This window comes from Cervus canadensis, chromosome 4, assembly GCF_019320065.1.
Source record: "Cervus canadensis isolate Bull #8, Minnesota chromosome 4, ASM1932006v1, whole genome shotgun sequence".
Lineage (NCBI taxonomy): Eukaryota > Metazoa > Chordata > Mammalia > Artiodactyla > Cervidae > Cervus > Cervus canadensis.
In genome coordinates this window covers 104850316-104871941 of record NC_057389.1, presented here as the reverse complement: position 1 = coordinate 104871941, position 21626 = coordinate 104850316, and the positions used below count along the sequence as shown (strand labels likewise).

The 21626-nt window shown below is 57.5% G+C and overlaps 1 protein-coding gene across 5 annotated transcripts; it reads left to right on the top strand.

Moving 5' to 3' along the window:
- Positions 1-224: 224 nt before the first annotated feature.
- On the top strand, positions 225-21357 carry LOC122440783 (myocyte-specific enhancer factor 2B-like). 5 transcript variants are annotated; one of them, XM_043467457.1, is made up of 10 exons: positions 225-2419; positions 4524-4750; positions 17343-17424; positions 17948-18156; positions 19194-19328; positions 19782-19929; positions 20069-20202; positions 20291-20384; positions 20526-20637; positions 20909-21357. In XM_043467457.1, exons 2-10 carry the CDS (start codon positions 4622-4624, stop codon positions 21132-21134), a joined length of 1269 nt encoding a protein of 422 aa, XP_043323392.1. In that variant the 5' UTR covers positions 225-2419; positions 4524-4621; the 3' UTR covers positions 21135-21357. The 5 variants fall into 5 exon arrangements, with proteins under 5 accessions (XP_043323392.1, XP_043323391.1, XP_043323389.1 ...); XM_043467456.1 differs by lacking the exon at positions 225-2419 and having other exon boundaries at positions 2435-4750; XM_043467454.1 differs by lacking the exon at positions 225-2419 and having other exon boundaries at positions 2435-4772.
- Positions 21358-21626: the final 269 nt, after the last annotated feature.

The window sequence follows — 21626 nt, the reverse complement described above, 5'->3', positions numbered from 1 at the left end:
CTCTGACCCTCTCTGGTCCTGCCTTTCTCCATCTAGACAAGAAAGCATGGACTGGAGCCTTCTCTACAGGCTGAGGCAGACATTTGTGTAATTGCCTGCCTGGACTGTGTTCTGCCTCAAACAGAAATGCCCACCCCAAGCTCAGGCCATATAGAGAAGACACCCTGATGCCAGGGGTAGGTGTGGGACCCTGGCCTGGCTAATCGGAGTGCCCCATCTCCCAGGTCACAGAGCTTGGTTTCAGATGGGCACGTGATCCAACAAGAGGTCTTCCCTGAAGATTTTGCTGGAAAAGTACAAAAAGTACCATCTTCTTTCTGGGGTTGGTAAGCTCAGCAGATGGAACGTGGAACCTAAGAACATTGCCTGGGACCTTGGATCTAGTGTACCTGACACTAGAAAAATCTTAATTCTTCAGTTTCAGGAGTCCCTAAAGTCACTGCATTTGCCAAGATTGATCTGAGTCTGTTTCTGCTGACTTGAGAACATCCCACAGTGATCCCCGAGGATTCCAAGCCTGGGAGATCAGGGCCCTGGTTTGCATGGCTCCAGGGTCAGCTGTGTGCCAACACAGTGCCCAGCAAAGTCTATCAGGAAGGTCAGAATGGAGTTGTTGAGGGTGCAGCCAGGATGGGCCCATGCTCACTGCTCTGGGAGCATCCCCCAGCTTGGCCCTGTGAAGTGGTTAGGAGGGGCTGGGGGCAGAGAGGGTCCCGGTGGGGTGTCAGGGCTGTAGAGGGGCCTGCGGGCCTGGGAGGAGGTTCAGGGACCCTGGAGGTGTTGAGAAATAACTGCCTCCGGCCATCAGGAAATGGCCAGCCCTCCCTCTTCTCTCCTGGGGTATCCTGGGGTCTGTGTGCCACCATTCTGTCTTCCCTCTGCCCTAAGTCAGTGCAGAGCGAGGAGCCTCAGGTTCACTCTTGTAGGCCCGGACTGGTATGTAGTTGGGCCCCCGAGACACTCTCTCTTCATCCACTCTGAACCACCTCTTGTCCATCTCTCCTTCTACCATGAAGCCATTTATCCAGCAAACACTGATCTGTCTGAGCTAGGACCTGTCTACCCCAGGGGATGCCCTGGTGAGCCAGACAGACCAACCCTGGCCCCAGAGCTCAGACCCCCCCTAGACGGTCAGCTTAGTAATGTAATTTCATGAATCGCAGGGCCAACCTTGGATGGTTCAGGCACAGTGAGCTAGTGGGGAGCAGTCATGGGGTGTCCTAGACCTTCCAAGGCTCCATGTCACCCACAGCCTCTGAACACGACCTCAGCCAGTGACTAATAGTACTCCCAAAGAGATCTGTGCTGGACTGTGAGTTGTCAGATCCCACCACCACCCCAAGTCCTGTGCACCCCGGGGGGTGTGATTAATTTTGCCTTTCATTCATATGGCCAGTTTGCCCTTCACTCCTGGCGAATGTCCTTGGGTTTTCCCTCATAGCTCAGTTGGTAAAGAATCAGCCTGCAATGCAGGAGACCCGGGTTGATCCCTGGGTCGGGAAGATCACCTGGAGAAGGAAATGGCAACCCACTCCAGTGTTCTTGCCTGGAGAAGCCCATGGACAGAGGAGCCTGGCGGCCTACAGTCAGGAGTCGGACACAACTTAGCGACTAAACCACCACCTGGCGAACGTCCCACCCCCGATGACCGCCAGGGGGCGCAAGAGGCAAAGCCTTGGCGGGGCTCTCCGCCTCTGAGCGGTCGTTGTCTACAGTCTTGGCAGATCCTGGAGAGTGCAACGTGACCCTCAGCCCTTTTTCACCTCGTGCGTCCTTGCTCCAGTTATCCAGAAAGTGAATTAAGACTTCGAGAGGCCACTACCCAGAAAGACCTCGCACCTGCCCCCATGCACTAGTGACCTTATCTATTCACCAGAGTGGAGGCATTCCCTGGCTCACTAAGACTTGCTCTCAGAAACGACCTCCTTGTGCCAAGGGACATTCAAGTAGGGATCCTAGCGCCCGTGAGAGTGGAGGTAACCTGGAAGAGCTCCCTGGGTAATGTGTGGAACCCCGCTTTCAGATCTTTGGATGGAGAAAAAGGAGGCCCAAGAGGGCAGTGACTTGCCTGCAGTTGGTCCATGGTGGTCAGGACAGGAATCAGACATGAATTTTGACTTTGTGTTTTTAGCCCCTGATCCAAATCCTGGTTTTTATTTCACTCCTCCTCTGCCCTCTCAGAGGGTCCTGACCCTGGGAAGCCCGTTGCCAGCCCCACCTCATCCCTCAGCAAGGCCTCTGGTTGCCCCAAGGTTGGTCCCCAGACCCCTAGACTACTCAGAACCTCTCCAGTTTTTTCAAGAAACCCATGAAATCACCCCTTTTGTGCTACCACAACACACGGCCCAATCGCAAGGAGACCCCAGACTCCCGGAGACGATGAACACAGGCATTTCTGAATCTCTGGGTCAGCGCTGAGGTGGGAAGAGGGATGGGGGTGTCAGAACACCAGATGGAAGGGGGATAATGAAGGCTTTTGGAGGAGGAGGGGGTATTGGAGACGGAGCTTGAAACACTTCTACCCCTGAGGAGGCACCACTACTGTCCCCATTTTTCACATGAGCAAACAGGCTCAGAGGAGTGAAGTGACTGGCCTGAGGCCACACGAGTGGGAGTCAGAACGGGTGGGAACCCAGGGTCCCTGAAGCCTGAAGCCCTACCCACCGAACCACACTGCCCTTACCACGGAGGATCCGTCAAAGACTTCCCCTGCTGACATTCTGGGAGAGGATGTGGAGAAGGGAAACTTGGGGGGAGCAGCTTCTACACCCCTTACCTTCTCACCCAAGTCCACCTTCCCCATCTACCAGGCCCTCTTCCCAGATTCCATTCTCCCCTGAAATCTCCCTTTCAGCCCCCAGTCTCTTACCCCAGCTCCTAAGAGGGTCCCCTCATCAGAAAAGACTGAGATCAGGGTTCCTGATTGCCCCAGGGGAGGATGTGGGTCCACACGGGTTAACACAGCTAGTGATGGGCACATGTATAGGACAGGAACAGGGGTAAAGGCAAGAAGGAGCCATTATAGGAAACAGTGAATGACGGGAGAGGGTCTGGACCGGATTGGGAAGGGGGTTTGGGAACGAGAGAGGTGGAAGGGGGCCACATGGCAGGGGCGAGAGCACAGAAGGGAGCCCCAGTGGTGGGGGGGCAGGGGGTGTGCCCCGCGGTGGGCAGCCCCCAGCTCCGCTCTGCCTCCCCCCAGGGCTGCTCCAGCTGCCACCCTCACGTAACCAGAGCCTGCCTGTTGCATCAGAGGCAAGCGGGCGGTCTCGGGTAAACAGAGCGGCCCTCGAGGGGCCCAGGGCTCCCTAGCCACCTCCACACACTGCAGGACTCATTCTGTGCCTTGGAGCCTAGGCAGAAGCCCCCAGCCTGGCCTGGGTCACCCTGGGGTGTCCTTGGGACACCGGAACATCTGGTGTTGGGCACTGAAGGCCAACAAGGATAGGGTGGGAGAGGCAGGGAACCTGATCCCCACCAACCCTAGCTTTTGTTTTTTTCAAAGAAAAATCTGTTTCCAGGCTAGGGCTGCAAACTACCCGTGTCACAGATGGGGAAACTGCTGTGTGGGGAGGAGGACAAGCCTCCCAGGATCTCTGTTCCCTTCCTCAGTGTCCCTCACATGCTAATATCGCTACATTCCCTCCTGAGTCCAGAGGGCTGATCGTCTGTTGTGTTCTGAGAAGATGGACAGACAGCCATTGCAACCTACTACTCTCCCCTTTCATCTGCCCCACATGGGCCCCCTCCTCCTATCTCCAAGCCCTTCTTTAAAGGGCCTCCAGCCCGATCTACTTCCACTCACTGCTCTGGCTTCATCTTTCCCCACCAAAGAATGTTCTGTACTCTTTCTCTGCCCCCCTTGCAAGTCCTCTTGGAAAAACTCACCAGTGCCAAACTCTTCCTCATGCTTCAAGGCCCATTACAATTGCCCCCTCTTTGGGGGAAGCCCTCCAGACTGGGGGCTTCTCCAGAATTGCCCAGTCCAAAGTCATAATCATCCTGCAAGCCTTTCCACCTTGATTCACTCCCTAATCCTGCTCTGATCCCCCTCTGGGTTTGGGACCTGTCCTGGGTGGTGCGGGGATCCCAGAGAAGAGGGGTCGAGTCCCGGAAGATGACCGCTTCAGGAGGAGGGCGCCCAGTTACCGAGGGCTCTGTTACTCTCCTGTCGAAGTACGTGGGTCACACATGCTGCTGCCGAAGGCACGCAGCTGGCTGAGGCCACAAGCAATCCCAGAAGCCTCTTCTGCAGTCCCCGCATCTGGGTGAGGGCAAGGGTCAGGGTTGGCTGCGAGAAGGTCTCTATGTCTGGGGCCTCAGGGTCCTGATCGGAGTTATATTTCACTTAGGTTGGAGTAAGTACAGGGTAGGAGATAGCAGGGGTTACAGACAGGGTTAATTAGGGTCAGGCTCAATAGTAAGGTCAGGGTCGCCCACTGACAGCGGGGGATGCCTGCCAAGTCTGATCCAGCCCTCTTCCGTGGACCTCTGTCTCATTATACTATTTCCCCACCTCACAGTCTTCCAGTGTCGGATTCCCGGTCCCGGAACTCCCGGGACCCGGCCACGCCCAAGTGCCCGCTCTTCGTGGCCCGTAGGGCACGCCCTCTATGCAAATATGCGTCGCGCCCAATCAGCTCCAGGGGGCGGGGCCGCCCGCTCTGAAGGCACCTGTGGCCGCCCGGCGCTCCGTCCGAGTTCTGAGCCGCTGCCGTCCGGTCAGTGCGGGAGGGTCCAGGTGGAGCAGGTGCGTCTCGCGTCGGGCCGAGGTCTGTACAGCGTCCTGTGAATGGCATCTGTGGGCTGGGATGAGTCTGAGGGTCCGAGGGTGCTGCTGTGCGCGGGAGAGCTGTGTCTAAGAGGTTTGCAGCCCTAGGATTGTGAGTTTGAAGAGGCTATGCGTCCAGGGTTTGTGTGTCCGAAGGGTATATGTCCAAGGGGTGTGAATCTGAGGGGTGTGTTCGAGGGTTCTGTTCCTGAGAGGTCTGTGTGTCCAAAAGGGTGAGTGTCCCAAGGTTTGCATGTCCAGGAGTTAGGTCTGAGGGAGTGTGTCATTGCTGAGGGGTTGTGAGTCCAAAAGGCCTGTGACTGAAGGTTTTGATGTCCGCTGGGGAGTCGTATGTCTAAAGTCGTGGTGCCATGAGACTCTGGTCTGCGTCTGTGAGCTCCAGCGGTTCCTTTTCCTGGGGCACACCCCTTTGTGCATCCTGGAGGCCCCCGTGCACAACCACAGCCCCTGCCTTCCTGCTGTGAGTGTGCCCTTGTGTGTCACGGCCCGCACCTTCCTGTGGCGTGGCATCCACGTGTGCCTGTGACCGCCATGACCCTCACCCACCCTGTGGGGTTTGCATCCCGTGCAGTGAACGAGGGGCCTCGGCTGGGCCCATGGGGTGCCTCTGTGGCTGCGGGCAGGACGGTGGGCATGGAGCCCTGAGCAGGGGACCACAAGTGCCTGGGCCACTTCCTCCCCACGCCTCAGTGTCTCATCGGGGGAACAGCAGTCCCAGCCCCCCGAGGTTGTCAGCACATGACAGACTGGTGGCCGAGTTACTTTCCTGGTCATGGTCCCCACCCTCTGTGTCTCTCAGGGTCCTGGGCAATGGACGTCACCAGCTGGAGTCCCAGGCTATTCCCTGTCCCCAGGCTGCAGACCTGAGAGGTCAGACACAGATGAGGCCTTTTGCCTGACCTGGCTGAGAACCCTCACAGGGGAAGGTCAGGACCTCTGGACCTCTGGCATCCGGGGTTGAGCACTTGCAGACTCTTGGGGTAAAGGAAATGGGGTTCAAAAAAGTATTTAGATTCAGAAGGACAAGTGTATGGTGTTTGATTCCAAAAGTCAATGGAGCTTTGGGAGAAAGCCTTGCTCCCTCCTGTCCCTAACGTCCAGAAGTGAATCGTGGCTTCCAGGGAATGGAATTTGGGGACATTGAGGGTCCTGGGGTCTCGCCTGTGGGAGCTAGAAACTCACTATCTAGTCTGAAGTTGCCACCTTGCAGGAGGGAAGACTGAGGCCAGGTGGAAACACGCAGGCCCCTCAGAGAAAGGATGGGCTCCAGGCTGCCCCTCAGACCCTAGGAGAACAAAAGCCAAAAGTGAGGGGCTGGCCCCAGCTTCCTCTTGCCCCTCTCTGTGTGACCTCAGACAGGTCACTGCCCTTTTCTGAGCTCTCTGGATGCCCTTGTGACCTAAGCAATCTGAGCTTGATCTTACTTCCCATCTCCAAGTAATGATTGATTTCATTAAATCATTACCCAACCAGGCAGACATCTGGAAAATGCAAATTAGAGGAGAGAGGGAATTAAGGTCATTTGTCACCCCAACTCAGATGCAATGAGTGTAGACATGTTGGGGATTTGACCTTCCGGAAGATTTGAGGCACATAGGCACTTGCAGACAGATGTCATTTTTTGGAGAGGATTTATCACACGCCTGGGATCCCATTTGGGGTAGGAGAGGTCACCCCTGCCCAGGCTCATGAATCCAAGTCAGGTGTACACAAGGACTGGATCCCATTTCTCAGCACCCCCAAAGGGCTTCCCTGTGCCTGCAACTTGGGGGCCTTGTGAGGCTGCCCGTTGGCCCCAGGCAGCCCAGAAATGAGTGTTTCAGACCCTACTAGTACCCAGGCCCACTTCTCGGACTGGGTTGGGGGCTGAGGGGGGCTGGGTTTGGGGTGCAGTTCGACAGCCATGGGATCCAAACCCACACTTGAATGAGGATCTGGGGTCCCACTGTGTGGCCCTGGGAAGGAGCCTACTTCCTGCTGTGTGAAACAGGGTGGCCGCCTCCGCTTCCCCGGGCTATCTGAGTCAGGCTGGTCCCGTGTGTAAATGAGGCGGAGTGTGGGCCCCGGGCAGACAGCAGGCACCCAGAAACAGGAGGTGCCATCCGAACAATGACCGAGTGGAGTACCTGTGGGCCCCATCCAGGCCCACCTCACCCACCCTCCACCAGGCACCGAGCAGGCCTCAGGCCTGTCCGCTTCCCTGTCTGCCCCACTCCAGGTTCATGTTCACTAGAGGTTGAGCTGGGGGTCTGGTTGAGCTGGGGTCTTCGGAAGGGAACACTGCAGGCCAGCTGTCACAGCGAGTCACTGCTGTGACACAGGCCTGCCTCTGTCCCGTTTCCACAACCAGAGCCTCATCTCCTGCTGGATGCTGTCCTGCACCAAAAGGACTCCTCCTCATAGCAGCCACGGGGTCTGCTGAAAATCTGCGATCGTACCGCAGCCCCCGGCCCCCGCCACCCCTGACTCATAGACCCTCCATGACTCAGTGGCTCTGCAGCCCACTCTCTCGCCCTGATTCCCGAGTCCCTTGTGGCCTCCCTGCTCCCCCTGCTTCTGGTTGCCCGTTGCTCACCCATTCTCAGCAATACCAACCTCCACCATACCTGGAGCCCACCTAGCACATTCCCACCTCCGGGCCTCTGCACCCACCCTTCTCCCCATCCTTTCATGGCGGGTGTACTCTCCTCCGTGGGCTTCCCTTCTCAGAAAGCCTTTTCTGGCCCCTCTGTTCAAAGCAGCTTTCTCCTCACCACCTCCCCCACTGCCTCCCCCTGTAGAATTCCGTCGTTAGAGTCTTCTGTCCCTGACACTGTGATGTGTCTGTCCTCTCCCTCACCAGACTGGGCAATGCAGAAGGTCAGGCTGGGTCTGTCTCCTCCCTGCCCTTGTATCCCCGACACCTTGGTGAGCCATAGACATTTCTGGGGGAAGAAAGTGGGGACCAGGGATGCCCCAGGGGCCCCAGGTTGGGTTCCCCACTGGCTGCATCTCTGCTCTGCTGGGCTGTGGACTGAGTCCCTTCCGCCCAGCTCTGACAGATGTGTTAATTTCCCAAGCAGGGAGGCCCAGGCCTCTGGGGATGAATTTCTGGGGCCCTATGGGGACATCTTTCTCTGGAACAAAGAGAGAGAAAGAAACCTTGGGCCGCTCCTGTAGCTGCCACTGCAGCTTAGGGGACATCGTTGGTGGCCTTGGGCTGGGCAAAGACCCTGACTTGTGTGAGATGGTGGGGTTGGGTGTTGAATGTACGGTCTCTCCCAACCCCAGAGGTACAGGTCCTAAGCCCCACGGGAGGCGAATGGGGCAATTTTGCAGTGGCTGTGACAGAGAAACCAGCCTTCCTGGCAAGACCTGCAGTGGACAGGGCAGCCAAGCCCTCATGACCTCAGGACGTAATTTCCTCCCTGGATGGGCACAGGAACCTGGGGCTGAGAGGGGCGTGAGCAGCATCCAGCGGGCCGTCGTGTTGGGGGCTGTTCCGCGTGAGGATGCTGGGGACCTCGAGCCTGCTCTGTGAGCCATGAGGTGTTTGAGAGGAAACAGAGCCCGTTGCCGATGCTTCTTCCACTTGTTAAGCAGCTGTTGGTTGGCTCATTCAAGGAAGGGTGATTGCAGACCTACTCTGTGCTGGGCATTGGGAAGGCTCCATCTCTGCCCTCATGGAATGGACCTCAGAGAGGCTTCCCTGGTGGCTCAGATCGTAGAGTCTGCCTGCAGTGCAGGAGACCCAGGCTCGATTGCCGCGTCGGGAAGATCCCCTGGAGAAGGGAATGGCTACCCACTGTCCATGGAGAATCCCATGGACAGAGGAGCCTGGCGGGCTCCACAGGGTCCATAGGGTCAGTCCATAGGGTCACAAAGAGGCAGACACGACTGAGTGACTAACACACACTACGCGATCATCAGAGAAACTAACAAAGAAGCACCAAAAATACCTGGTATGACTTAGCTACGCAGAGGAAGAGAAATCTGCTCTGGGGAAATTAGCGCTCCTAAAGAGGTTTCTGCCCAGCCTTGAAGGACATGTAGCAGCTTCTCAAATCTGGGTGAATCTGAGAAGGGAGTTCAGGACAGAGGGCACGGCGGAGCAAAGACCTGGCAATGGAGAGGAGGCAGGTCTGTCTGGGGCTGGTGTCTCAGGTGCCAGGAATGGGGCGGAAGGTGAGCGAGTCTGTTGTTAGATGAGGCCTTTCTAAAGTGGAGGCACAGGTGAGTGGGTGCCAGGGCCCGCTGCGTGGATGGGGAAACAGGCTTGGAGCATGTCAAGCACTGACTGTGCAGTGGAGCCTGGGTAGGAACCCTGGTCTGGCCAAGCCCCCAGCCACAGCCAGGCCCGCAGACCCCTCAGCACACAGCCTCGCTGGGCCCTCCCGTAAGCAGGCCTGCAGAGGGGTCTGTGCAGGGGGGTTTGAGGGTTCCCACCCGGGCCTCAGTTTCCCCATGATTGTCAGAGGGACTGATAGACAAAGGGACCTCCCCCCACAAAGGGCCTTCTCCACCTGGAACCTTCTGGGTTTCTGGGATTCAGAGCTAGCACGTGGGTAACGCATCCCACCCTCAACTCCTCCCGCCCCCAGTCCCCAGAACTACCCGAAGATGCCCACAGCCCCCTGCCACCTGCACCGATGTAGCCTGTGGTCCCCACGCGGTGTCCATACACATGATCCCTGAGGCCCTCCTGCCCCCTCGCCCCACCCGCAGAACCCCCACCCCCTAACCTGCATCTCTCCCCTGGGGAGTGCTCCCACCCTGCCTCAGGAAGCCAGAGGGTGGGCGATACCCCTGCAGAGACAGAGGCCCGATCTGTGTCCAGGTGCCGGCATGGATCTGGGGAGTCTCCCTGTGTTTGGGGGAGCTCTATGTGTGTCTGGAAAGGTTACATCTTGGGGTCACGGTGTGTTTGGGGCTGTCTGCACATGATGAGGCTTTGTGTGCATTTGGAGGATCGGTATGTGATGGGGACTCCGTGTGCGTGTGAGAGGTCTCTGTGTACCTGGGCATCCGTGTGTGGTCTGCGGGATACGTGTGCCATGTGGGTTTGGGAGGGGTCTGAAAGAACTGTGGACTGCACGTGTTTCAGGGGAGGCTCCCCACAAGGGGCGTCTCCCAAAGCCGCGTCTGTAGGTGTGAGGAAGGGCTGTCTGCCTGAGCCGCCTGCCCCCAGCACCCTTCCTGGGCCTGCCTGGTACCCTCAGTCCGCCCTGGGCACCCCTGGGCTGAGCGGAGAAGCCCCTGAGGAGTTCTGCTCCAGCATCTCAACCACACCTATGCAGAGAGCCCCCCAACTCAGGGAGATGTCCCCGGCTCTCCCCATCTTCTGGGGTAGGAAGCTGAGGCCCCGAGAGGCTTGGCCACACAGGACTCACTGCCAGAGCCCGCCTTCTCCCGAGGGCAGGAGAGGGGCCGCTGTGGGCTAGCCAGCCCCTAGGTCACCCACAGTGCCCCCCCTACCTGGGCCTCCATCTCCCCAGGCTCCCCGGGGAGGAGACGGCCCAGGGCCCCGGCTGGGGTGGGGGAGGGTCTCCAGCAGCTGGGGTCAGAGCCGCCGGAGCCCTCAAGAGAGGGGAGGGGAGGTCCCGACTTTCCAAGGGGCTCTTCCTGTCGCCCGTAACGAGGTGCTTGGGGAACAGGTGATGAAACCACCGCCCGGGTTGCGTGAGGCCGGGCTGCTGGGCTGATTTGCTGCAGGGCCCAGGCACAGCGACCCCTCCCCGCTTCGCCGCGTCCCCTGAGCCCTCACCTCCCCCCGCCACCCACCTGCCTCTCACTTCTCCTTTCCTCCCCTCCTTCCCGGCCTGGGTACCCCGCCACACTGTGGCCTCTGGGCTCGAGGGTTGGGCAGCCTAACTCTGCTGCTGGCCCCTCCATTAGAGCCCGCTGAGAGCCAAGAAGGGGAACGCGACGGCTCCTGGTCTTTTATCTCAGACCCTCGCTGCAGAGCCTTTGAGATCAGGATGCCATGACCCGCTTTATGGAGAGGGGGCAGGTAGGGGCCTGATGTCGCCCAGCCTGCCGCAGGAAGGGTCCCCGTGGCCTCGCAAGATGGCATGCTGACTCAGCATCCCAGCTCCAAAGCCCCTCTGCCTTCTGGCTTCTGGGAGTCCAGAGACAAGGTCGAAAGACCCCTCCACTGCCCCCTCCTCCTCAGCTGGTGGCAGGTGGATTCTCACTCCCATTTATAGATGAGAAAACTGAGTCCTTTCACAGGAAGAGGCCCACAGGGAAGGGGGAGGGGGAGGGTGGGATTCCCTCCAGACCTCCATCTCCATCACCAGGGCGCTGAGAGGCCTCTTAGAGGGAGGTGACAGTCATGGCCTGGAGGACTTCAGGGGTGCTTGTTGATGGACTTATTGACCACAGGTGTCACAGTAGAGACTTAGTCATGCTCCAGGTGCTTATGAAATCTTCCTGTGTACCCCCAGTTTGGGGCTTCCCCGGTGGCTCAGTAGTAAAGAACCCGCCTGCAATTCAGGAGAGTTGGTTTTGATCCCTGGGTTGGGAAGATCCCCTGGAGAAGGGAATGGCAACCCACTCCAGTATTCTTGCCTGGTGAATTCCATGGACAGAGGAGCCTGGCGGGGTATATAGTCCATGGGGTCGCAAAGAGTTGAACATGACTTAGCATGCATGTATGCACCACATGCACCCTCAGTTTCCCCCACAAATAACGCTCAGGCCTGAGGCCTCAGGCTCCCTCCAACCCCAGGCTCATGCCACCAGCATATCCTCTCCCCTCGGTTGCCAAACAGCCCATCCTCTCTGCCTTCCTGCAGCCCCGGCCTCAGTTCAGGCCCCACATCTCCTGCCTGGACGTCTGCCCCAGCTTCTCCCTGTCATCTCACTCCTACCCAGACAGATGCTGTCCTCACAGCAACCTGAGTGGGGGCGGGGGGGGGTACTTTTTTAAAAATCCTTTTGGTTAAGTCACATAGAGGGAAATGCAGAAATCACTGGAGTAGGGCTGAAAAACTTACACCAACTGAATACAGCTGGTCCAGGGAACAGAACACTCCAGCCCCCTGACTTGCACTGTCCTGTCATAGCACCTGCTTAGCGTGGCCACTGTGCTCATATCCATCACTGGAGGTGAGTTTTGCCTGTTCTGGAACTTGGTATCAATGGAATCACATGGCTTATCCCCTCTGCAGAACCCAATATTGTTGAATCAGCCCATGATCTGGGAGGTTCACCTGTGCGATTGTGTGGAGCTGAGACACATCCTTTTTCTGTGTTGTATAGTAGCCCACCGTAGAATTTAGCAGAAAGTAGTTGTCAGTTCTCCCATTGAGGGCATTTGAATCATTTCCAGTTTGGGACTATGATGAATGAAGTTGCTGAGAATGTTCTTGTTTGTGTGATTTCTTACATGGGCCCATTTGTCTTCAGTAAATACAAGGGGATCACTGGGTTGGAGGGTAGCTGCTTGTTCAGCTTTAGTAGATGCCAGACAGTTTTTCAGAGTGGCTCTTCTTTTCCCTCCCACCAGCAATGCATGAAAATATGGGGGGATTTTAAATTGTCAAAATCATATCTAGGTACTCCTTTGCCCCGCAATTCTCTATAGCTCCCTAATGCCCTCAGAGTAAAACCCACACTCTTCACTGTGGCCCACAAGGACCTACGTGATCCAAACCCCACTCCCACCACCACCATCCCCCTCCCCTCTCTCCCTTGTTCACATTGTCCAGCCATTCAGACTTCTTTGCTGTTTTCAAAATGTCAAACTCATGAGCACTCTGAGCTTTTGTCCTTGCAGTTCCCCCTGCCAGGAACACCCTTCCACCAGATCTTCTCATTGACTCTTCCCTTTGTTGCCTGTGTCTTTTTTGTGCCTCTGGTCTCAGGTCAAACGTCACCTCTTCAGAGAGGTCTTCCTTGAATCCCTGGCTACTAACATTGCCCCTTTTGTGGTGAATACATCTCTCTTTTTAGACTTAGGTTCTGACCTGTAAGAGTTGCATTAAAATGACTTGGAGTGCCCCTGTTTTTAAATGTCTGAGTTAGTTTAAATTTCACTTTCCTGTCCTCTAAGGTTTGATAAAACAGCTATAAAACCGTAGGGGCCTGTTATCCTTTTAATGGTAGGTCTCGAGACACTTTTTTAATCTTCCATGATCATTGGTCTACTTGAGCTTTCTACTTCTTTTGAGGTCAGTTTATTGCAATGGTTGGCACATAGTTGGCACTTGATAAGTGGGGTACAAAGTTAGGGGTAGGGAGGTACTGGACTCTTGACTTCAAATGCCCACTCCCCTGCCCATGTGCTCAGGCCCCCATCCAGCCCTCCCACTGGGGCCCAGCTGCATGCTTCCTCCGTTGAAGTGCCCTCTTGGATTTCTCCTGGCTCTTCTTCCCTTTCCTGGGTCGATGGGTTCACCTCTGCCACTCTGCTGGGCAGATGCAACAGCCTCTAGGCTTTCTAGCTGGACCTTGGTGTGGGGGGTGGGGGGCTTGTGCCCAGAAGAGGCCTTCCCCAACCTCAGCCTCTCCCAACCTCAGCCTCCCGCCTCGTGCCCTGCACATTCAGCACACACCACCACCTCCCCCCAGCAGTTCCGATCACCATCACGCCAACATCTGGAGAACTGGCTGCCAGGTCTGTCTGCGGCTCAGGGTGGGGATTTGCATGTGAGTACAAATATATATGCACACCCTGGGCCTCCCGCCTCTGCATTCCTTGGCTGGCCCTTCACACCTGGGCCTGAGGCAGGTCAACGCTGAGCGGTTGGATTTGCATGCGCGTGTATTTCTGGGTAGGGAGTCAGCTGGGGGAGTCTGAGAGGAAGTTGTTGAGGGAAGCTGAGGGGAGTTCAGACGTGTCCCTCTTGACCCACTCCATATCTTCCTAGTCACCCCTGTGTCTGGTCCTAAGGGTCTTCCAGGCTAGGGGAGAAGGAGAGTGGAGGATATACGACCCCCCATCTGACAGCCCACAGTGCCAGAACTCGAGGGGAAGGATGGAGGTGGTGGGGGACCAGAGTGAGAGGCCAGGGAGGGCTTCCTGAAGGAATGGGTTTCTTGAGCTGGGTTTTTGAAGTGTGAATAGGAGTTGGCCAGGTGCAGAATAGGCAAGAAGGGGATTTCAAACGGACGTTTTGTTGAAGGTAGAGAACAGTGGGCAGGACCTTGAATGCCAGATTGAGGACTGGAACTTCCTTCCTCCTGAGGGCAGTGGGGAGCCGTGGGGAGTGTGTAATCAGGAAGGGGCATGATCAGAGCTATGTGCTGGGTAGATCCCTCCAGGACCAGAGCAGCAGGTGACTTTGGTTCCTAGATGAAGACTGGGGGTTCCAAAGTCATCAAGGGTCAGAAGACTCAGCCCTGCATGAGTCCATCTGTACCTGTCAGGCCTGCCTGCGGAGATGGCAGAGGACCCGGTGGCCTCTTGAGGAACCGAAGAGCCCAGAGCACAGGACTTACAGTGCAAGACTCAGGCCCAGCGCAGAGGGGGCCTCACCCCGGTCTCGGCCCAGACGGACACAGCTCTGGCCTCCCTGCAGCATCCTGTCCTCTTTACCTCTGCCTCCACCAGTCCTGCTCCGCATGACAGCTATGACCAAGGGTTTTTTTTTTTTTTTTTCCTGAGTGCACCAGGTTGTTTTTTTTTTTTTTTTTAATTTGGGGCTATGTCAGGTTTTAGCTGCAACACCCTGGATCTCAGTTGAGGCATATGGGATCTAGTTTCCTGACCAGGGATCAGACCTGGTCCCCTGAATTAGGAATTTAGAGTCTTAACCACTGGGTTACCAGGGGAGTCCCCATGTTCAAGTTTTTAAAGTCCTGTCCCTTCTTGATGAAGCCCCATCCATCATGGCTCTCCATTGCTCTTGGACCAAAACCCAGAGGCCTCGCTGCAGCTCAGCGGACCCGGGGTGGTCCTACCTCTGCACTTCTCCCTCACTGCGGCCTTGTTGATGCGTCTCCTTCTTCCTCAGGGACTTTGCACCTGCCATTCCTTCTGCCCAAAACTCACTTCCTGTCTCAGCTCTTGAGTCTCAGTTCAGAGTCTGCCTCCTGACCTTCTGGCTCTCGGGGGCACCCCCATTCTGTGAACCCTGCCCCGGCCAGGAGGTCCTTGTCTAAAATGGGGACAGATGGAGAAGGGGCCAAAGTTGGATCTCCCAGACCCCGAGACTCATGTCCAAGTCCCACGTTCCCATGGGATTCCAGGCGTGGGGGGCATTTCCGGAATCATCTTGGCACCAAGGCCTCCGGGCCAGTGCCCTCCTCCTGTCCCCAGGGACCCGTCAGGGCGGGGATAATGCATCCCAGCCGTGGGAACTAGCCTGATTCCGGACAGGGATTAAAATTAGCCCCAAAGGTTAAATTTAGCAAGTCAGGCTGGAGCTGGGGGGCTTTGGTGGCTCATTTTGGCCTGGACTCCACATAGTCGTAACTACTCAGAGACCCAGACCAGGGAAGGTGGAGGGTGTGCCTGGGGTGACCTAGTGGGCTGCATGTGACAGGCTGGGGTGACTCACATTTCCAGCTCTGGATCTTTGGGAAGATGGGGAGCACCCCCAGGCCCCTCGGGCTGGGGTATGTTTCTCCCAGAGACAGACCTGCATTTCCCTACACTTCCCAAGACCTCATTCTCAGGCTTTGTGTGAGGTACTCTGCGTTTCATACCCACCCCACTCAGAGAACCGCAAACTGAGGCCCAGGGAGAGGCTGCCCTTACTGAAGACCTCTCTTCTGGTCTGAGGCTGGCTGGGACCTGAGCACGGGCCCACCTCATCCTGGGGAAGGCCTGTGGCGTGGCCTCAGTCACCTATGACACTGCGGGGGTGGAGTGTGGTCATGGGGTTGGCGGAGGGGTCTCAGGAGCCGTGGGGTGGCTCTCTGCAGTGGAGTGGGTGCTGCAGGACAGGCGATATGATTCCTTGATCCCAGGAGCTTTGCCTGGGGGCTGCTGGGGAAGGCCGGGGCCAGGTCTTGGTTACTCGTTGCCCTCACTGAGCTGCCCATTCTCACCTTGGGTTCCCCACCAGGGAGATCCCAGATCCCCATGAGGAGGGGTCCAGGCTTTCTCTCTAGTTTGCATGAGCCCACCCCTCCTCCCAGTCTGAAGTCTCCAAGTGTGAGTCTTCCCAGGGGATTCCCCCTCCTCCCACTGGAGAGTAGGTCAGGGATGGGGTTTCTCTCAGGCTTCCCCCCGTTTTTATTTCTGCTTTTTGGCTGTATTGTACAGCATGTGAGATCTTAGTTCCCGGACCAGGGATCCAACCCAAGCGCCCTGAGGTGGAAGCGCAGAGTCTTAACCACTGAACCTCCGGGGAAGTTCTCCCCACCCCCCAACCAACACACATTTTTAAAAATAGAAATCTTTAATCACTAAGGGAAAAAAGTTAGATAATTCACAAGATAAAAATGAAAAAAGAAAAGATGAAAAGGCCGCACATTGTATGATTCCACTTATAAGAAATGTCCAGAACAGGCCAAATCCATAGATCAGTGGTCGCTGGGGGCTGAGGAAGGGGGAATGGGGAGTGGCTGCTATGGGGCTGCGTCTTCTCTTTGTTTTGATTTCCGGGTTTTTGGTTTGTTTGGTTTTGGTTTTTGGTCTTGCCAAACTGCATATGGGATCTTAGTTCCCTGGCCAGGGATTGAACCCAACCCCCTGCAGTGGAAGCACGGAGTCTTAACTACTGGACTGCCAGGAAATCCCCTAGGGTCTCCTTTACAGAGGATGTAAAGTTTCTGGAACTAGGTAGAGATAGATGATGGTTGCACAACATCATGAATGCTCTAAATGTCACTGAATTGCACATGTTAAAATGGCAAATTTTATGTTAAGTGAGTTGCACCTCAATTTTTAAAAACCCATACATTTCCACCCAGCACGGACTCCCAGCTTGAGTATTTCCTTCTAGTCTTTTCCACTCGCAATGCAATTTTTAAACACGTGTTTTATATATATTTTAATGTATGTTTTCTGGTAACCACAGCCCTCAACTTTGCTCATGGAAGGGCCGCCGTGGGTGGATTGAACGAGTTGAAAAGTGTCTGCCGTGTGGATCAGGCTTACTTCTGGATCGCTGAGCTCCGCTGGGTGCCCTCGTCGGCTGGCCTGTTGAGGACTGCAGGCCGCCGCCGGCGCCCCTGACAGCAGAGCGCCTGCGGCACCTGCCGTCCGCAGGGCAGGCCCGAGTCCCCCTGTGGCTTAGCTCATTTTACGCCCCAGCAGCGCTGGGCAGGGCAGTGTGCTGGTATCTCCACACACAGACAGGGGTCAGGCTCCCCTGAGGTCCCACAGTTATCAGCTTGTTTTGCTTTAGAGCCTCAGTTGGGGGCACCTGTACCTCTCAATCTTTCCCCCTTGGTCAATCTTTTCCTTATAAGGCATTGGTCTGAAAGTGTTCAGTGAGCATTTGATGCATCCTGGGCTGGTTGAGGGTGTGAGATGTGGGGGTGACCCAGCCCACCTCATTCTCCCCCACTGTCTCCTGGCAGGGGTAGCAGGAAGATAGAGGGTGTGCTGGGGTGCCTGTCCCCACTTTCCATCCACCCACTCTGTTCTCTTTCCCTCCCCCATCCCAACCTCCAGAAAAAGGACACTCCACCCAGCCTGGGACATGGGGAGGAAAAAAATTCAGATTTCACGCATTCTGGACCAAAGGAATCGGCAGGTGAGTTCACTGGGTGGAACGGTGGCTGGGGGAAAGGCTTTCCTGGCAGAAGAAACACAGCCTGGGCAAAGGCTTGGCCATTTGGGGGAACTGCAAGGGAATAAGCAGACTCGATGTAGTGTCAGGAGTTTGAGATGTAGCATTTACTCATTCTCATGATGGTTTATTCATTGATTCTCTGTGATGACTGGAGCCCCAGTCACAGGGGAGATGGAACTCAACACAAACATATCCAACTCAAAGTGCTGGGCCAGAGACAGGTACAGAGCTGGGGAAGCTCAGAGAGGGAGTGTGGGATCTGCCTGGAGACCAAGGAAGACCTCCCAAAGGAGAGGACATTGCGCCAGGTTTTGAAGCATCAGTAGGAGCTTGCCAGGCTGAGAAGTGAAGGGTGGTACAACTGGAAAGAGCACACCCAAAGGCATGAAATCATGAAGCATGCTCGTGCGGAGACAGGCCTCTCGGCCTCCCCTCTCACCACCCTGCATTTCTGTCTTCTCCCGCCCTGCCTTTGCATACTGAGTCCAGGTAACATTTACCAAGCGGAAGTTCGGGCTGATGAAGAAGGCCTATGAGCTGAGCGTGCTCTGCGACTGTGAGATCGCCCTCATCATCTTCAACAGCTCCAATCGCCTCTTCCAGTATGCCAGCACGGACATGGACCGGGTGCTTCTGAAGTACACGGAGTACAGCGAGCCGCACGAGAGCCGCACCAACACCGACATCCTCGAGGTACCCGGGCCCTCCTTCCTGGCCGCGCGGGCCCGGCGCTCTGCGCACTCAGAGCCTGGGGACTCTTGGTTTGCACCAGAGATGAGCGTTGCAGTTTGGCTTTGCTGGATCCCCTGGAGAGGAAATGGCAACCCACTCCAGTATTCTTGCCTGGAAGGCTTCCTGGATAAAGGAGCCTGGCAGGCTAGAGCCCATAGCATTGCAAAGAACCGAACACCACTGAGCGACTGAGCTCGCGTGCACACATGCACGCAGTCAAAGCAGGTCTGGGGTGATGGACAGGCCCTTCCAGGGGCAGCTGCCCAGCACCACCCAGGATGGGCAAGGTCACTATCACTTTATTTATTTTTCCTGTTGGTTTTTGGCTGTGCTGGGTCTTCACTGGGCCCTCACTGTGGCTCGTGGGCTTCTCTTCAGACGTCACAGGCGGGCTTCCCTCGTGGAGCATGGGCTGGAGAGCGCACAGGCTCAGTAGTTGTGGCGCCAAGATCACTGTCACTTTGGATCTGGACATCTTTACCCGGAACGGGAAGCTGAAGCCACTGGGTGGACAGAGCCCCGGGCTAGGACTGACGGTCTGGGGAGCCCCGAGGCGACAGACAGTGGGGAGAAGCTGGTAGAGGAGAGGCAGGGTCTAGGGGTATGGAGATCACTGGTCCCAGGGGGGTGACAGCTTAGGAGAGCCTGTAAAGGAGCCTGTAGATGCTCAACTAGCTGATGCTCATTAACCACCTACTGCACGCCAGGCTCTGAGGCTGCGCCTGGGCGCAGAATGGAGAGACCAGATCACACTCAGGAGGAGCATAAGGATAATGCCAGCAGGCCTGGGTGGGTCTCTGCCCCGGCTGCGTGACCTGGGCCACTCTGGCCCCAAGGCAGGACAGCCCCTCTCTCACATACAGTGGGAGGCTACTAGATGACAACTCCCTGGGGTGTTTGGTTAACGGGATTTAGCTGGAGCAGCTGTGCCTGCACCCTGCCTGCCCACAGAGCTACGTGGGATGGGGGTGTCACCCTGCCGTCTCCCCTTCCCACAGACACTGAAGCGGAGGGGTGTGGGCCTTGACGGACCCGAGCTGGAGCCAGACGAGGGGCTTGAGGGGCCAGGAGAGAAGCTGCGGAGGCTGGCAGGTGACGGTGGTGACCCAGCCCTGCCCCGGCCCCGGCTCTATGTAAGTGACCCCCTGTCCCGCCTTGCGTGGGGCCCTCCCCCCACTTCCGAGGCCCAAGTGGCTGGTGCTGAGACTGCGAAAAGGGCTCAAGACCAGGATTCCTAGAGTCGGGGGGCAGGGAAGGCTTCCTGGAGGAGTAGGGATTATAGTAGGGGCTTTGAAGGATGGAAAAGAGTTCAACAGGCAGACAGTTCCTTCTTCCTTTATTTCTTTGATTTATCTAAACCTGGGAAGCCCCCTGGGGACCCATCGTTTGCTCAGTAAGAAGTTTCAGCTCTGGGCCTAGCTGCCAAGGAGTGGCAGGCTCCCCAGCCATGTGGCGTTAGGCCAGAGGGAGGAGGAGTGAGGGCTTCCAGAAGAGGAAGCTGGCCCTCCGACTCGCTGGGATTTTCTAGGTTGAATTGATGCCCTCATCTCTGTGTTCCTCAACCAATCCTGTCCCTCTGCCCGCAGCCCGCAGCCCCCACTATGCCCAGCCCGGATATAGTATATGGGGCACTGCCCCCACCGGCCTGTGAACCCACTGGACTTGGGGAGGCCCTGCCTGCCCAGAGCCGCCCATCCCCTTTCCGGCCAGCAGCCCCCAAAGCTGGGCCCCCAGGTGAGCAAGGGGCACAGGCCCTGGGTGGGGGCAGTGGAGGTTCCGGGGGGCTGTGCTCGGCTGTGGGCGTCACTCTGGACCTCAGACTTCATCAGATGACGTGGCCGCCTGCCTCCTCTGGGGGTCCCCTGCTTCCCAGGCCTGGCGCACCCTCTCTTCTCGCCGAGCCATCTCGCCAGCAAGACACCACCCCCCCTGTACCTGGCAGCAGACGGGAGGAGGCCAGACCTGCCTGGCGGCCTGGCCGGGACCCGAGGGGGACTGAGCAGCTCGGTGAGTGGGGGGGAGGGGTGGAAGGGCTGCGGGGGCAGGGCGGCCTGGCTGTGGATATCGGGCTCCCCTTTACCCTGTCTCCCCGCAGAGAGGCCTCTATGGTGGCCTGCAGAGTCCCTGCTCCACCGCCGCCCCCGGAACCCCGCTCGGGAGCTTCCCCTTCCTCCCTGCAGGCCCCCCAGGTATGCACTTGCACTGGCTTTGAGGGGGTGTTTCCACACTCCCCCGCCCACCAGAACTGAAAACTGGCAGGGAGGGCGGGTCAGGCTTGGGGAGGGGCTCCCTGCGGTCAGGGCCTCAATCTCCCCTTCTTGCCCCCGCAGAATATGGCCTGGGGGATCCGCCTCCACCCCCAGGCTTGCTGCAGCCCCCCACCCTGGCCCCCTGGCAGCCCTCCAGGGCTGATGGGCCCCCGGCAACCCCCACGCAGCCTAGGTAAGTGCCCCAACTGTCTCCCCGCCGCCCCCCGCCCCCAGTCTCTCAAAGCCCCTAGCCACTGCTGACCCCTGGTGGCCACTCACGGTTCTGCACACAGCCCCTCCCGACGGGTCTGGTGGGATGGGCGGCTATTTTGGAGGCCCCAAGAGGGATCGCCACCCCCTCCTTTCCCAAGGTTCTCCTGCCCAATCTTTGCCCAAGCCAGGTCACCTTTCTGGCTTCCTCGCTGAGTTCACGGTCCCGCTCCTCTCTCTCTCTCCCCCTGCAGTGGGGGCCGCAGCTTGGGCGAAGATGGCCCCCCGGCCCGCGGCGCCTCCTCCCCAACCCCTCCGGTCAGCATCAAATCCGAGCGCCTCTCCCCGGCCCCCGGAGGCCCCGGCGACTTTCCAAAGACCTTCCCCTACCCTTTGCTCCTGGCCCGGCCCCTGGCAGAGCCCCTACGACCTGGACCCCCTCTGCGCCGGCTGCCCACTGCCGACGGCTGGCCCCGGTAGTAGGCCCGGGAATGGCACCGGTTCTGACCCTCACGTCAGGCCAGGCGAGGGCACGTGGGGTCCCAACCTCCCTCCCTGCGTCCTTGGAGAAGACATATCAGTTACCACTGTCTCTGCGATGGGGGCGTGGAGTGGGGAGGACGGGTTCGGATCCACGGTTGGGGGTTCTTTCCCCTTTCCTGTGTGTGTGTGTCCATCAATAAAACACACGTGGTATCCGTGGGCGAAACTGTCGCTGCTCAGAGCCACTCCCCCGCCCGGCTCCTCCCATCTCTTCTCCAGCGGCCTCAGTCTTGCCTTGTCTAGGTTTGGGCACCTACTCCGGAAGGAATCGGACGCTGAGAAGAGGCCTCCCGTGAGGCTTGGAAAGGGGTGTAGTAAGGGGAGAAGCCCTGTAGGGGCGCCAACAGCAGGTGACCCCCTGGCAGTGGGTGCACAGCCCACTGGGGGCCCTAGGTGCCTGCGTCGAGTACGCATTTAGAGTGATTCCAC